General features: G+C 46.5%; 1 protein-coding gene across 3 annotated transcripts in view; it reads left to right on the plus strand.

Moving 5' to 3' along the window:
* Positions 1 to 17,119, plus strand: part of AP3B2 (adaptor related protein complex 3 subunit beta 2) — a 412,426-nt gene that overhangs the window by 302,636 nt on the left and 92,671 nt on the right. For 2 of the 3 annotated variants that reach the window (XM_086959194.1, XM_086959193.1), the window contains exon 20: positions 7,519 to 7,705. In XM_086959194.1, coding sequence (XP_086815320.1) covers positions 7,519 to 7,705 — 187 coding nt within the window. Of the gene's footprint in view, positions 1 to 7,515; positions 7,706 to 17,119 lie in introns of all 3 variants that reach the window. The other variant, XM_086959192.1, reaches the window with a different exon arrangement.

Here is a 17,119-nt window from a genome sequence, read left to right on the forward strand (position 1 = left end):
CTCCGGGAAGATCCCTGGGGAACCCCACAGTTCAGGGGGAGAGCTTTGGAATGACCGAAGCAGTCGGCCACTTGGAAGGTCCTGTGTTCCAAGAATGATTTTAACCAGGCCAGGGCAGTCCCAGTGATGCCCGTTTTTTGGAGGCGGTGGAGGAGGATAGTGTGGTCCACCGTGTCGATGGCGGCACTCAGGTCTAGGAGGATCACTGCCACTGATCCCCCTGCGTCCAAGATGGACCTTGTCTCCGCTGTTACTGCAGGGAGGGCGGTGTCAGTCCCCTGTCCTGGTCTGAACCCTGTCTGGGAGTGGCGAAGGAGGTTGTTGGTTTCTAAAAATAGTGAGAGCTGTTCGTTTACGATTTTTTCTGCCACTTTGCTAATGCCTGGGAGATGGGTCAGAAATTTGAGGGGTCCAAGGGGTCTAGGTGGGGTTTCTTGATGAGTGCTCGTACTGTCGCACTTTTTCAGTTGTCGGGGACTATCCCACAGGAGAGGGAGGCGTTTATCAGCCTGGTGAGAAGTGGGGATACTAGTTTCAGTTTACTCATGGGAGCTGGGTCGTCCGGGGATCCACTCTTCACATGGTTGAGAGTGGCCACCAACCTCTCGATGGAGATGGGGAGGAAGGCGTTCAGGACGGGGGCGTCTTGATCGATGGGCCCCGCTGGGAGGTCGGTTGGGGGGTTGGGCTTGGGGAAGGTCTTTAGGATCTTGAGGATTTTGGATGAAAAGAACTCAGCGAGTTGGGTACATCTGGTGCCGGTGGGATCAGCAGCCTGCTGCGGTTCGGAAGAGATTTCACTATGCGGTAGGTCTCTTTAGAGGAGTTGGAGGCAGCTAGGATTTTCCCTTCGTAATAAGTAGCTCGCCTATCTTTAATGAGGGTTTTGTATTGCTTCATTGCCGATTTATAGTTTTCTTTGCTGATTGAGGTCCAATCTTTCCTCCAGAGACGTTCGAGTCTTCTACATTTTTTCCGTAGTTCCCGCAGTTCCGGAGTAAACCAGGGTGACTTGAAGGATCCCCTCTTGCTGGGGAGGTGTTTGACGGGGAGGACCGCGTCGAGGGGTGATTCTATCCAAGCTTGGATTTGGGTGTCTGCTAGTGAGGGGTCTGGGTTCAGGGTGGGGGTGGAGGCTATCAGCTGGCTGGTCCAAGCATCCTTGTCTAGTTTGTGCCACGGGCGAGAGGGTGCTTGGAGTGGAAGGCTGTGAGTGATTTCGGTGGAGATTGGAAGTTTGAGGAGGATAAGGTGGTGATCTGTCCAGGGGATGGGTAGGGGTGAAGATGTGGTAAGTTCCGGGATGTTGGTAAAGATAGGGTTCAGAAGATGGCCCTTGTTATGGGTGGGCTGAGAATTTGCCAGGGAGAGGCTGAGTGCTGCTAGGTCTTCTTTGAGGTCTCCAGCTATTTTGTTCCCTGGGTCATCAAAGTGAATATTGAGGTCTCCTAGCACTGTAAAGTTGGAAGATAAACAGGCTAGGGAGGTGGCAGTCTCCACCAGGGAGTTAGAAAACTGTCCAAGTGGGCCCGGGGGTCGGTATATTAGAAGACCCGACAGAGTTTTCTCCGGGGAGAGATGAAGGGAAAAATGAGTGTTTTCGCAGTCAAGGATTGGGCTGTCCTTGAGTTAGCAGGAGAGTTGAGCTTTGGTGATAATTGCTATGCCGCCTCCTGATCCTTGAGGTCTATCTAGGTGTTTAATTGTGAAGCCCGGGGGTAGGGCTTGAACTATGTCTGGGTTGGATGATGAGTTGATCCATGTTTCCGTGAGTAACAGCACTTCAATATCGTTATTCAGGATTAGGAGGTTTATCTCGGTGCTGTGTTTGGGGAGGGATCTGCAGTTGAGCAGCGCCATTTTAATTGTCCTGACTTTGGGGGGTGAGTCTGTATGGGCAGTGGTTGCATTTGTTTTGATGCTCATCGAGAGAGATTGGATGGAGACAGGGGTTGTGGGCACGCATAGCGAGTTTCCTAAGAGTGCCTGAGGAGTAGCTGATGGAAGACGAGGTGATAGGAGCAGGGGGACAGGGCCCTGGGCGCGGACGGGCACAGACGGGCTTACCTTTGGCGCACCTTCGGCGCGCTGGCGGCGCGCCCGCAGTGCGTGTCCGGCCAAGGCCCATCTTTTGGGGGGAGAGGGCGGTGGGCGTGGCCTCACTTCCCTCGCTGATGGCGGCAATTGTTGACAGACCCGCGGCAGCGTTAAGATCGGCTGCGCGGTGTGAGCGAGCGACTCTAAGGAGGGGGGAGTGCTCAGGGAGATGTGCAACAAGGTAAAAACAGCGAATTTAGTAAGTTACAGTGCTTTTTAAAAATGGCGATCCTTCCTCCCGGCTTCCGCCTCAGGAGGTGTCTGTTTCAAGCTAATGCGGGCTGAGGGCGTAGCGCGTCTTATATAGTGGCAAGGGGGGCGTGACCTCAGGGCGGTGGGCGTGGCCTCACTTCCCTCGCTGATGGCGGCAGTTGTTGACAGACCCACGGCAGCGTTAAGATCGGCTGCGCGGTGTGAGCGAGCGACTCTAAGGAGGAGGGAGTGCTGAGGGAGATGTGCAACAAGGTAAAAACAGCGAATTTAGTAAGTCACAGTGCTTTTTAAAAATGGCGATCCTTCCTCCCGGCTTCCGCCTCAGGAGGTGTCTGTTTCAAGCTAAAGCTTCGAAAAAGGCTCTTCAGGATCGAAGGGTGAGTCCGTTGGAGATGTCTCATCGGAATAAAGACATTTTCTGGGAGGAGCACACCCAGGAAGAGCCCGCTGTTGAGGAAGAAAGGACTTTTTCTGTCAAAGAAATCTCCGGCTCTCGTGTGGAGGAGGAATTAGAGTTAAAACACTCGCCCTTTCCACTAATAGAGGTCCCCGGACCGCCACTACCATCTGCCCATGGTCAGAACCGAAAAAACACTTTGATTGCCCCACCCCCTGCAAACGAAATTTTCCAACAAGACTAAGCCCTTGGTATCAACTTCCTCGGATCGAGCACATGCTTCAGTCTCCATCCAACCTTCAGGACCAATGCAACAACCGACACCAGCTACCTCGGTGCTGAACAAAAAGCACTCCTCAGTTCCTAAAACCTCAATTCAGAAATCGTCCGAGACCGAAACCTCAAAGTATTCCTCCAGTCGAGCCTATCCTTGAAACAATGGACATAAGACAGCAGTAGATCCAGATTCAAGAAGTCATTGGGCGAATAATAATGTCCTCTCCTCCACCAATTCACTTTTGAGGATGCATTGGATGTTCCTGTTCTCTCAGAAAGAGGACAAAGGACAATGCTACCAGCCCTACTCATTATCCTCCCCCATCATCATCACCACGTTCACTATCCCCTCCTTCTCCTACATCTCCACATCATGACCCTCTATGCTACACCTCCAGAATCACCAGGGGCGCAAACACTGCCGGGAGAGCCATTAGGGGATCCTGACCCATGGGACACATATGATGCAGATCCCGTAACACCAAATTATGTGGATCTTTATCCAGCTGTCCCCTCCCCTCCTGAGGATGCTAGTGCATTGATAGAGCAACTATTTACGATGGCGTTGAGCTACACAAGGAGTCTTTGAATCAAGACTTCCTCTATGATACCCTCTCATCCACCTACAGTGATACACAATTTTTACCCATCTTTCCTGGCATGCTACGACACTCTGAAGACATCTTCAAAGAGCCAGTTTGTGCCCAAGTTATTACCCCACGGGTAGATAAAAAGTACAAAGCGGCTCCATCAGAGCCCATTTTTATACGAAGTCAGGTACCATCAACCTCCATAGTTGCTACTACTGCGTGGTAGAGAGCAAAAAGCTAGGCAACTGGCGATACGCCCCCTCCTAAAAAAGAGAGTAAGTGTATTGAGGCAGCAGGAAAAAGAATAGCAACGCAGGCAGCTAATTACAGGTGCTTTGCCAATTTCCAGCCACTTCTAGCATGTCATGATAGAGCTCATTTAGATGGGATGGAGGACCTATCTACAGTATCTGCCTGAGGACCATCATCAAAGAGGGCAGTAGATTGTTGTAGAGGGTCGAGCTATCACCAATAATTCCATCCGGTATGCCCTAGATGCAGCGGATCCACCGCTAGAGGTATCAATACCAGTGTTCTTCTTAGGAGACATGCTTGGCTCAGGTGTTCTGGCTTCAAGCCAGAAGTCTAACAGGCAGTCCTTAACATGCCTTTCGACAAAGACCATCTTTTTGAACCACAGGTGGACACCACACTATAGAAAATGAAAAAAGAATCAGATACTGCTAAAGCTATGGGAACTTACAAAGTACTAAATTTAGAGGCTCTTTATATCATAGTAGCAATCCTCAACACAGTCAGGATTAGCATACACCAATCCAGCTCGAGTTCAGAATTTTCAAACAAATCTCCCACATTTCCAAGCCAACTCATCTCACACAGGTTGGACTGTGATATGTCTGCTAGGGATGATGGCCTCTTGTATTGGTGTAGTCCCACATGCGAGGTTACATATAAGTCCACTGCAGCAATGTCTAGCTCGCTAATGGTCTCAGTCACTGGTACACGTCGAACATCTAGTGTTGATAGACTGCCACAATTTTCTTTCCCCCGCAGTGGTGGAACACCAACAACCTGCTATAGGGGCAGCCTTTTCTGGACCCTGTTCCTTACCTCACTCTCACCACAGACACATCGGAGACGGGTTGGGGTGCCCATCTACAAGCCCTCACAGTACAAGATCTGTGGAATGCTAAACATCAATCCCTACTCATCAACTACTTGAAACTTCAGCCAATTTTCCCTGCCCTGAAAGTTTTCCTTTCTCAACTATTTCACAAGGTTGGCCGGGTCCAGACACAGTCTTCTCAACTCTCCCAACTGTCTCAGACCATATGGAACTGGGTTGTTCATCATCACAGAGACCTCTTGGCATAGTATCTGCTGCGAGTCGACAACAATTTTGCAGACCTTCTATGCAGGATGCAGCAACAGATTCACTTGTAGAAACTCCACCCACAAGTCCTCCTACCCTACTTTCAAAGGTGGGGGTTTCCTCAAATAGACCATTTTGCCACAGCCGAAAATACTAAATGCCCACACTTCACCTCCAGATACCCACACCCACTATCCAATGGCAACACACTATGGATGAGTTGGTCAGGGATTTTTACCTATTCTTTTCCACCTCTCCCTCTCATTCCATTTCTGATTGAGAGACTCAGGCAGACATCTCTCACCATGGTCCTAGCAGCTCCCATTTGGACGCGTAAACACGTGTTTACAACACTGCTAGACCTTTCATTAGTCCCACATTAGAAACTCCCCAACATGCTAGACCTTCTCACTCAACCAAGGACAGATAAATCACCTGGACCCCAAAACTCTCAATCAAGCAGTTTGTCTCCTGAGGTCTTGGAGTTTGACTATCTTAACTTACCACAAGAATGCATGGACATTTTTAAGCAATCGCATAAGCCAAGTACTAGAGCATGTTATGCTGCAAAATGGAAATGTTTTGTTTATTACTGCCAACCTAAACAAATTGAGCATATTAAAGCTACAGTCCAAGACATTATCTGCTACATTCTCCATCTTCAAAAGGCAAATTTAGCCTGTACTTCCATTATATTACACCTGGCTGTCATAGCTGCCTGTCTCCAAAATAGACAGCTTTCTCATTGTTCAAAAGTCATCCCTCCGGGGTTTCCTCTGGCAGCCTTTAGGAATCTTAACACTGTTCGAATCAGGCTCAAGGGTCCACCTTTTGAGTCTTCACTTATGCCCACTACAATTTCTTTCATGTAAAGAGGCATTCTTGGTTGCCATCACCTCACTCAGGTGTGTTAGTAAACTCCAGGCTTTAACCTTACAAGAACCATTTGTTCAAATACATAAAGACAAGCTGGATCTTCGTACTAATCCTACATTTTTACCGAAGGGGTTTCTAAATGTTATCTTAATCACTATATTGAGCTTCCAAGTTTTTCCCTAACCCATATTCTGTAGCGGAAAGAGCTCCTCATACCCTAGATGTTAAGAGCACTCATGTTTTACATTGATAGAACTAAAATATTCAGAAAAACAAAACAACTTATGTGGCCTTTTCTTCACCTCATAAAGTCAGCCCCATATCCAAATCAGGCATAGCCAGATGGATAGTTAAATGTATTCAAATGTGCTGCATTAAAGCCAAAATACTTTTACCTGTTACTCCGAGAGCACATTCCACTCTTAAAAAGTTAGTTACTATGGCTTTTTCAGGAAATATTACCATAGCTTACATTTGTAAGGCAGCTACATGGTCTACCAACACACGTTTACTAAACACTACTATGTGAATGTTTTCGCAAGCCAACAAACCAATGTATGTCAGGTAGTATACATACTCTTTTTCAAACTACGGTAGCTCCCACAGGCTAGCCACCGCTTGTTAGGAGGGACTGCTTTACAATCTATGCAGAGTATGTGTATCAACAGCCACACATGACAGCAAATGGATTGTTACTTACCTTGTGAGCATCTGTTCATGGCATGTAGTGCTGTAGTTTCACATGTGCTCTACCTCCTCCCCATACACCAGCAGCTGTTGTGGTTATTTTCAATACTTAGGTGATACATTTGCATTTAGCATGGACATCCTCATTTTTACACTATTTCTACAGCCCTTTCTCACCCAACTGTGTATAAACAGTCTAACAGAGGAGTCGATGCCCATGCGCAGTATCACTGAGGAGGAGAAATCACTCGATTTTATGACTCAAAAATCTTCTTAGAAAAAAAAACAACTTGCACAACTCCGTTTCCAACACTAGATGGCAGGAGTATGCAGAGAATGTGAATCTACAGCACTTAGGTCATAAACAGATGCTTACAGGGTGAGTCACTTAATCCTTCCAGCTCCTTTCATATGGTTTGTAGAACCTTAAGTGCACTGTCTATTAACACAAACCTGAGTGGTTCAATTGCCACAAAAAAGCAATCTTTTAATATCTCACTGATGTCAAAACTCCTAGAGAACAATTTCCATTCAGTTACAGGAGTTTCAGAAACAAGGGAGCTCACTGTAACCGACAATCAGGCTTGTTTTCCCAATTGGGTCTCAGAGACTGCTTTTCTTACTTACGTTTAGTGGCACCTTCCGTTCTCCGGTCTGTTGTGTTTCTCATTTTTCTCCCACACACTAAAGCATACAGCATGGGGCATTGTGTCAGCCCACTTCATCCATTCAGCCTCTTCATTGTGGGTGACAGCATTCTGCTCTTTCACAAGGAACGCATCTGCATACCATGTGCCAGGGACTACTACAGAGATGTTTATTCTTTGAGACCAAAAATAAACGTGCTTTTATCCAGTGTTTTGTGAATTGGCGGGGTTCTAGTGTAGAATTGATAGCAGATCTTGTTTACCTCCTATTTGTTTGCCACTGCATTAGCTAGGGCATGTAGAATACACAGGAAAGTACATCAATAAAACTAATGCTCAGAACAAGAGTGAATGTGTGCTTATGTGTACAGAGTCTCATCCAAAAGAAATGTTTTTCAGCAGCGATCAAAGTGAGGAGGAAGAGGAAGACCCCAAGAAGGTGAAGATGAAGAAGTCCAACCTTAAATCACTTCCGAAGTCCTCGTCGGAGGATGGCAGCAGCTCTGAAACTGCATCCTCGGAGTCCGAGTCTGAATCAGAGGAAGAGGACGAGTCCCAGTCTGAGCCGGAAATCAAGACAAAAAAGACGGTAACACGTTCTGTTTCCTTCAGTGATCATGCTGGAAGTGGGAACGAGTCCAACAAACAGCAGTATGTTCTTTGGATTGAATGAGTAAGCGAGAGATTAAGGGAAATTAGCAACAGGGCACAATGTAATGTACACTAGCAAGTTATGAAAATCGTATATTCAGATAAACAAGAGATTGAGAATGCTGAAAATTGAGATTATTCACCCTATTCCAGTTTCAGCACACTAACCTGTGTAATTGTATTCATTTAACTACTTTTATTTTGATTGTCAACCCATAACACAAATAATACAAAATCAACAGTTCATCACTAATACAAACACAACATCAAACTGAATTATGAAGGAATGAAAGTCATCTTCAAAAACAGTTTACTCTCGGATCCTACTTTTTAATTTTATTTATTGGCATTTATTGCAACGCTAACTCAGAATGACAGAACCCCAACAATTTCTGTAATACAGGGGGAGACCTTGGAGAAGGGGGAGGAGGTAAAGAGATAAAGCATAGTCAGCGCATACAAATGGTGTAAAAAATGCCAAACCAAGCTGGATAATGCAATTTTAGTAGCACACCCTTGATCGACCATGAAAAGTCTCAAGTATAACGGCCGGAGTAAGCGGTCTGGTGCATGCCTGACTTTCTTAGGGGTGCCACAAGGCTATGGTTTAGGGCTAACCTCCTAGTGCTATCTCACTACATGATACCATCTTCAGTACATACAGGAGTTCACCAATTCAGAACATCATGTTTCTTGGGTGAGTGTGTGTCAAACGATCTCAAATACATTAAAAAAGGTGTCTTTTGGCCAGGCTGGAATAGGCATCAGTTCCCAGGAGGTGACCAGTTGTTCTTGGCAGTACGTAGCATCGTGTAGCCATAATGTGACCTTGGGGGCAGCACTCTTCCCCACGTGTTTAGCTAGTTGGCGCGTGGCCAGTATTAGGAGCATTGCAGTTAGGCGGTGGGCTGCCTGAGGCAGATCTTTACCACAGCCAAGGAAGCGTACTATGGATGTTAGAGGAATCTGGTGCCTTGTGATCTGGTGTAGTGTAGAATGTATGTCACACCAATAGTCTGCAATTCTAGGATATTCCCAGGCTGAATGTAGAAATGAGGCCTGGGGGGCTAAACATCTTTCATACCGTGCAACTTCCCTTACCACCAAACAGTGCTATTGGAGGGGCGTACCTCTCTGATGCTACGTAATTACATGAAAACCATCCCTGTGTTCCCATATTGTAATTATATCATGAGAGCGAAAATATGAACAAATCATTTTAGAATACTGCCTACCAAAAAGCAGTCTGATGTTCATAAATATTAACGACTCACTGAAGGCTTTGGTTGCAATTTGTATTTACCTATTGTTTATTAATGAAGACATTGCTTGACTTCTGAGATTGCTGTAAAAAGGTCTTTGTTTTGTAATATAGAAACCTGCTGTTTGGAAACTGCTCACAGACCCCCTGAATACTTATAGGATGCAAACCTTCATGCTGCATCTAATGTAAACCCCTTCCAAACTAACCAACCTTACCCCTGCCAAGAGAGGGGATGTGTAAGACAATGAGAACCACCTGACCCCAATGGTACTGAGTTTCCTGCAGGCTACCTTTGTGTTGTGCATCCAGACTGCTTATATTGCACACTAATCAACATAGTTACAGGTAAAAAAAGACATAAACGCATTTGTAAATGTACACTTTATTTAGATATCATAGTGGCTGGTTCTACAAACCCTAAATGGATTGATGGTACTGCAAATACTATTGTTTAATTTTAATATTTGCTCAAAGTTCACCAAAAGGCACAGGCTTGTTACCACAATATGCCATTTGTATCATGCTGTGTTCTAACCACCAAGGTGTAAATGCAGGAATTGCAATGCACAAGAAGGCTCAAATTATGCTAGAAGTCAATTAGGTGTGGCCACGGTGAGCTGCTGCAACCTCTGGCACGATCCTTGTCACTTCCTGTCCCACTCCTTGTCTCTGTGGTGATAACCATTGCAAAAATGGAAGCTAAAGGGAGTGAGGTTTGATTTCCGTAGTTTTAACTTCATACAATTCCCATAGCTCGGCAGTAACTAGTAGGGGGCTACTGCCAAGTTTCGGGGTAGGACAAGGTGTCAAGCCTATGAAGTACTCAGTAGTCTAAGGGTGTGAGATGTTACTTCAGCTACCCCTGGCATTTTAGAGGATAAACATTCAGGAAGTTGTGTCTGAATAACCGGTTTTGTTAAGATGCCTTAGAACACCAACTAATTGTGGCCTATTTTGGTAGTTGTCTCTGTTGACCTCACCTTTAACCAGCATCGTCATAGCCAATAGGTCTGGCCTTGGCAAGTGTGCATTTTTTTTATTTATTATCCTATTTCTTTTTTTATATGCTGTGCGCCAACAGAATTGGCAAACATTTTCAAAATAGAGGAGTGGCCAGGACACACCAACCCTGACGCCAACTCCTTTCAAGGCAGCTGTGCACATATGATCAAGCAAGCCTCTTTCTTTCATAGTGCAATATTGCTAATGTATGAAGTAGGCTGAGCCACTGCAACATATTGTATGCTGTGTGCTGTGGTGTGGAGAAGCAACATTTTATTAATTCCTGAGCAGACCAATGGACGAAGAATGCTGACCGAAATCTATGTTATATGTATACATTTGTATGATGGTTTTTACATACATCATCAAAATGTCTCGAGGCCAGACCCCAAAATGTTAGATTAAAAATGCAATGATGGTGACTTGGGTATGTTTCAGCAGTCTGTGTTTCAAAAAGATATGGAAATGCATCCCATTCCTTTGCAGCTTAGAAAGTGCTTGATACTAGCTCAATGTCGAAAAAGAAAAAAGGACAATGTCTTTTTCAGCACTCAAATAAAACATTTAAACTGGTGTTACAATGCAAATGTATGGTAGCCCAATTGCCTCACATTTTGAATTTAGTGGGTTCACAGCTTCAGACCATGCCCTGCCTAAAACCAGCGAAAAATACTTGGAAACATACAAAAACATGCAATAACGGTTTTACCAAGTGTTATTCCAGTGGTATCTGTATTCCTGCTACTGACTATTTCCTTTGATCTAAATGAGTTTTCTCAATGAGTTGATTTGTAGGTGGAAGTGACAGTTCCGCCAGTAGGGATGTAATCATATAAATAGCTCCTATAAGTTTCAGATTGCTAGGGATGGAAAATATAGAATTTACAGATGGATAACAGTGAATTACAGCGATGTTTTTCACCAACGGGTTCTGATTTACATCATTTAGGTGACAAGAGTGAAGCTCGAGTGTCTGATATCACTCAGAACTCCAATCTATCATTTTATGCTATGTCTGTCCCCTACCAAATCAACTGCCCCTGATTTCAACAGCTACTCAAGGGCAGAGTAGTAACAGAGAACCATACACAACATGGTAGCTCCTCCTTGGCCCGAATGTGAAAACAAATCTTACCTGCCACCATTATCCGGCACTCACTACCATCCCCACCTTTCTTTACCTTCCTGCAGCTGTGCTTTTTGCTTTCAGTCAAAGACGATAAGCAGCGCTGCCCTGACCGGCTCGCAGAGTTCCTCTCAGAGTTCCCTGTCAGCTTGTCCCGAAAAGCCTTTATGATGTAGCAACAGAGGGAAACACGTTTTTTTTTATCAACTGTTGCTATGTCATTGCAGTGAGTTACCAGATTTAGAATCTGGTGTAAATGATAGAGGCTTCCATGGTGGCCATGCATAACAATATTATTCCCCTTTTGGTTTCTGATAGATGCTTCTGACTGAAGATTTCTCATCTTTACAATAATCCTAGGCACCAGACTGGATCTGAGTTTTCAACAAATGCTCCTGCACGCTGGTAGATGGCGCCATTGGACTGTACAGTAGCCTTGTGCCGCCCTGGAAGTCGCCCTAAGTTGGCAGGGTATGCCCAAACGTTGGTCCCTTGCTCACTTTGCCAATGGATTCAAGCTAGCCTGGTTGATGACCGCTGATTAGCCAAAAACCGGTCCCAGAATGCTTGTTTACAGTCCAGGGAAGACATGGCTTGGCAGTTCGGGCTGGACTGTTCCCATGCGGGACAGGGTCAGACTGATTTGCATATGGCCATGTCTGAACTGGGGTGGCAGACTTAGCTAAAGAATGGTGATCGATTAAACCCAGATCAGTTGACTGGGAGTGAGTGCTTGCAATGTTCAACACTCTGTCCATCATCCCTTTTGGTTTTGCCCTGGAAGTGACGGCACTCAGCTGCATTTAGGTGCCATCGCTAGCTAATTTCTTTCCGTGCCCTTTGTCGTGGGTCTGAGGCTCCACTCCCAACTTTCTACTAGTACCAAACCTGAACAATAGCCAGTGTGCTGGCCAAGATAGGTATTAAGCAGATGTCGGTCACGGATCTGCACAATGTTTGTTTGTGGTACGTAGGTTTCAGAAATGAGTAATGTGACATATGCTACCTGGAGCACCTGAAGGTGATCAGGGAGCAGGAAGCAAAACTCTATCTTACTTAACATAGTAAGAGGTCATGCTCATGACACCAATCCTTTTCCAAATAGTTGGGCAGTTCACACACCTAGTCCCAATCTCTATTCAAGGCATCTCTTAAACACAAGAAGGTGAAACATGATTTGTCCTTGTCTCACCACACCAGAACAAACAAGAAACGTCACAGTTGGCATTCCAAGGGCTAAACTCCACAGGCGTCTTTGGACCCTGAGCCTATTCCGAGGCTGATTGATATTCCTGCTGATTGATATTCCCACAGCAGGAAGAGACCTTTAAAAAAGACATTGTAGATCTTCACTTCACGTTGATACTGACTTCCACAGGATCACTTGTTGGCCCTTTGGAGCCGCCAGTCACACTTTGGCTAGCAGGTCTTTAACTAACCCTGACAGCGCCCATCCCAGATATGGTTTTGACGCTGATCTGACCCAGAGCTGACATCGACAGAACCTAACCCTTTGTTACACTCTGAAATCACCAAAGCGCAGCCTCCAACATTGGATGACCCACAGCCTCTCCTTCGCCTTCTTGTTTAGCTCAGAGTTTGAGGCAGTGCAGGGGCTTCAGAACATACCATGCAATAATGACGAGGATGAGAAAGACAATGTGGTTCTCCCTCACTATACTGATGCAGAATTGAACATGGACCTACAGAATGCTTTGACACTTCTCCTGAGGCTAAATCAGAATCTCCTTCTAGTCCACCCACAGAGGGAAGTGCTTTATTTGCAGTGGTTGTCTGCAGGGCAATTGAAGAACTTGATGTTCGAGGCATATAAGCTGCAGATTGTACACTGTGCGTAGATCGCCACCTAGTGTTGGGCCCGGATGTTTGCAGTTTGTTGTTGTCCTGAAAAGTTCTTTGGAGTCACGAGTTAGGTGACTCCTCCTTTGGACCATTGCGCATGGGCATCGGCTCCATCCCCAGATTGTTTTTTACCGTCATCGGGCTCGGATGCGTTTCCTGCGCTCCGGTTTGGAACCGAATTTCCTTCGGCACGCATTCCTCACCCAGTTCGACGGTATTGTCTCGATCGCGCTACATCGATGCGATTCTCTACCACTTCGAAGTCTTCGTTTCCGGTCATCGACGAAGGCCTTTGGGCCTACCTAGGCCTCACTTTCTGGCTCATCGAAAGGACGCCATTCAAAAAGTGTCCTCAATGTGGGTCTAAGTTTCCCCACACCGACCTACATGAGGTGTGCAACCTTTGCCTCTCACCGGAGCACGAGGCCAAAGACTGTTCGGCGTGTGCCTCATTTCGCTCCAAGAAGACTATTCGGGACCGACGAGCTCGAAGAACTAAGGCTCGCTCATCAGCTTCGATGCCCGACGACATCTTCGACGAGGGCGTCGACGTGCCAGAACACCAGCACGCTGAGGAGAGCATCGGATCCTCGGATGCCGAAGACTCCGATGTTGAGGAAGTCACTCCAGCTCAACGGGTCGTAAGTAAGACCGTCGACCCCACCCCTTCCTCGACACCCTCAAAAAAGGCCTCGGTCACACCCTCACCTTCGGGCTCGGGTGCTCACCGAGAGACTGCTTCCAACGCCCCGCCTTCGGGCCCGGCAAAGAAGCCCATTAAGCCTTCTAGCGGCTCGGGCTCGAGCCAGCCTACTTCCTGTGCCGACTCAGTACCGACACCAAAGAAAAAGCCATCTTCCTCTTCCACGTCGATTGTTGCTTCGACACCCAAGCACACGGCGCCGAAGAATGGAAGCGGTTCATCGATGCCGAAACAGCACTCGGAGCCAAGTAAAAAATCAACTAAAGCGCCAGATTCACATGCATCGTAGCCAAAAAAACAGGTTCCCGTGAAAGACACTTCGAAGGGGCACACTTCTAAGCCAGCTACCGACTGGGTGCCTAAAAAACCTACGGAGCCGAACATTTTAACGCCAAAGGATTTGCCCTGCTCACAGGAACATTTTACACCGGATCCACAGCAAAAAACTCTTGTAAAGGATCCTAGAACTGGACAATTGACTCTCAGCTCCAAGAAGAGACCATTTGAAGCGCCACCACCTCCTCCCCCTGCAAAGAAGAGAGACAACCTCTCCCTTAAGGGTCCCTTCTCCACCACTTCCCCATACTGGTCCTCCTCCTACACCACCTCCACCTCATCATTCTCCGACACCATCTCATAATCCAGACGATGATGTACACACAGATTCTGATTATGAAGGCGGGGGTGCATATTTCCCAGCACAGACTAGTAGTCCCCCTCAGTCACCTAATCCATGGGATGATTATAACACTCCTGATGTGCCTAACGTTCCACAAGATGATGTATACCCTTCCAGACCTTCCCCACCAGAAGACACCATAGGTTTTAACCTATTAGTCCAAAGGGCTGCACAATATCATGGGGTGGACTTACACACCGATGCAGTAGAGGAAGACTTCATATTAGACACTTTTGACAACACACAAATGTCTACTGCCATTTTACCAATGCTCAAGGGCGTCATCAAGCACGCAACAGAAGTTTTTAAAGACCCCGTCAGAGCTAGGGTCCTCAATCCTCACATTCAAAAGAAATATAAAGCGGCCCCTGCAGACCCAGTTTATAATAAAGGCCCAGCACAATTGGATTCTTTAGTGGTGTCCACTGCACATAGACGTGCTAATTCCCAAACAACAGGTGAAGCCTCACCACCAGACAAATCTAAGCTCCTTGACGCCTCCGGCAAAAGAACTGCGGTACAAGCAGCTAACATCTGGCGCATTGCCTTCACCCAAGCGTTGCTGGCAAGGTATGACAGAGCACATTATCACGAACTAGAGTCCATCATGCAGCACCTACCTGATAAATATAAAAACCGAGCTAGTGAACTCATACAAGAAGGTAAAAATATCACCAATACCTCCATTCGTTGTGCCCTGGATGCCGCAGATACTGCCACAAGGGCAATCAATACTAGCTCCCTACTACGTAGACATGCCTGGCTACGCATTTCAGGTTTTAAACCTGAGGTACAAAACTCCATACTTAATCAGCCATTTGATGAGACACACTTATTTGGCCCAAATGTTGACGTGTCTTTAGAAAAAATGAAAAAAGACACTGACACAGCAAAATCTATGGGAGCCTTGCAGCAGCAAGCTCCCAGAGGGTCTTTTCGTCGCTCATCATACAGAGGCAACACGAGGCTACTCCGCAGAAAGTCCCTCCTCTTCTTACAAAACCCCTGAAACCCCTGGCCAATCCACATTCACAAGAAGGCTACCAGAGAGGGAGTTACAGGAGTAACAACAACAAAGGCAGAGGCAAAAACAACACCTCCCGCTCTGCCTCTACCCCTACCCAATGACTTTCCTCCCCTCCCCCCCCCCAATATTCCACTCCTGTGGGGGGAAGACTCCGACAATTCCTGTCTGCCTGGATCAACATCATATCAGACAGGTGGGTGCAACAAATTATTCAGTCAGGTTACTGTCTTGAACTAACATCTACCCCCCCCCCCCCCAAACATACCACCCAAACAGCGTCCAATATCACAAGAACATCTATCACTCTTAAAGCAAGAAGTAGTATCTCTGCTAGAAAAAAAGTGCAATATAACTAGTTCCTCTGCACCAGCAAAACAAGGGGGTTTACTCTCTATACTTTCTAATTCCAAAGAAGGACGGCTCTCTAAGGCCTATTTTAGACTTCAGACCACTGAACATATACATACAGTCAGACCATTTTTACATGGTCACACTCCAGCAAGTCCTTCCTCTCTTATCACAAGATGACTTCCTGGCTACTCTAGACCTCAAGGACGCATACTTCCACATTCCCATTCACAAGGCTCACAGGAAGTATCTCAGGTTTGTAATAGACGGGCAACACTACCAATTCAAAGTACTACCATTCGGAGTCACAACAGCACCAAGGGTGTTCACCAAGTGCTTGGCAGTGGTGGCAGTGCATCTACGAAGACAGCACATCCATGTCCTACCGTACCTCGATGACTGGCTCATAAAAGCCAGCTCACACAATCAATGCGTAAAACACACTCATGCCACCATCCAGCTGCTCCACAACTTGGGGTTCACAATAAACCACACCAAGTCCCATCTACAACCATCCAAAGTACAACAGTACCTTGGTGCCACAATACACACCTCAACAGCGCTAGCTTATCCCACTCCAGCAAGGATAGCCAGCATGCAAAATCTCCTAACAAAGTTTCAGCTACAACACTCCCTCCCAGCACGAGTGTTCATACAACTCATAGGGATGATGGCCTCTTGCATCTTCATAGTACCCCATGCAAGACTTCAAATGCATCCGCTACAAGAATGCTTATCACATCAGTGTAACCAGGCTCAAGGTAACTTGACAGACCTATTGTTGGTAGACGGGCGGACTCATCGCTCTCTGCAGTGGTGGAACACCAAAAACCTTTCCAAGGGACGACCGTTCCTAGAGCCAGTTCCTCAGATAATCTTGACTGCGGACGCATCGCTCTCTGGCTGGGGAGCCCACCTACTGCAACGCACCACGCAAGGCAGGTGGACTCTGCAACAAAAGTTAGTCCACATCAATCATCTGGAGTTACTAGCATTTTTCCTGGCACTAAAGGCTTTCCAAAAGCAAGAAGCAAACAAAGCTGTGTTCATCCGCACAGACACAGACAACATGACAGCAATGTATTACATACAGAAGCAGGGAGGCACACACTCCCTGCACTTCTCTCAACCAGCACAGGACATAAGGAGGTGGGCCATACCTCAGAACATGTTCCTTCTAGCCCAACATGTCCCAGGAGTACAAAATACTATAGTGGATCTGTTAAGTCGTCAACCACAACAGACCCACGAATGGGAACTTCATATGCAAGTTCTTCAGCCATTCTTTTAGATGTGGGGTCAACCTCAGATAGACCTATTTGCCACCCACGAAAACGCAA

The sequence above is a fragment of the Lissotriton vulgaris genome, chromosome 2_2, assembly GCF_964263255.1.
Source record: "Lissotriton vulgaris chromosome 2_2, aLisVul1.2, whole genome shotgun sequence".
NCBI lineage: Eukaryota > Metazoa > Chordata > Amphibia > Caudata > Salamandridae > Lissotriton > Lissotriton vulgaris.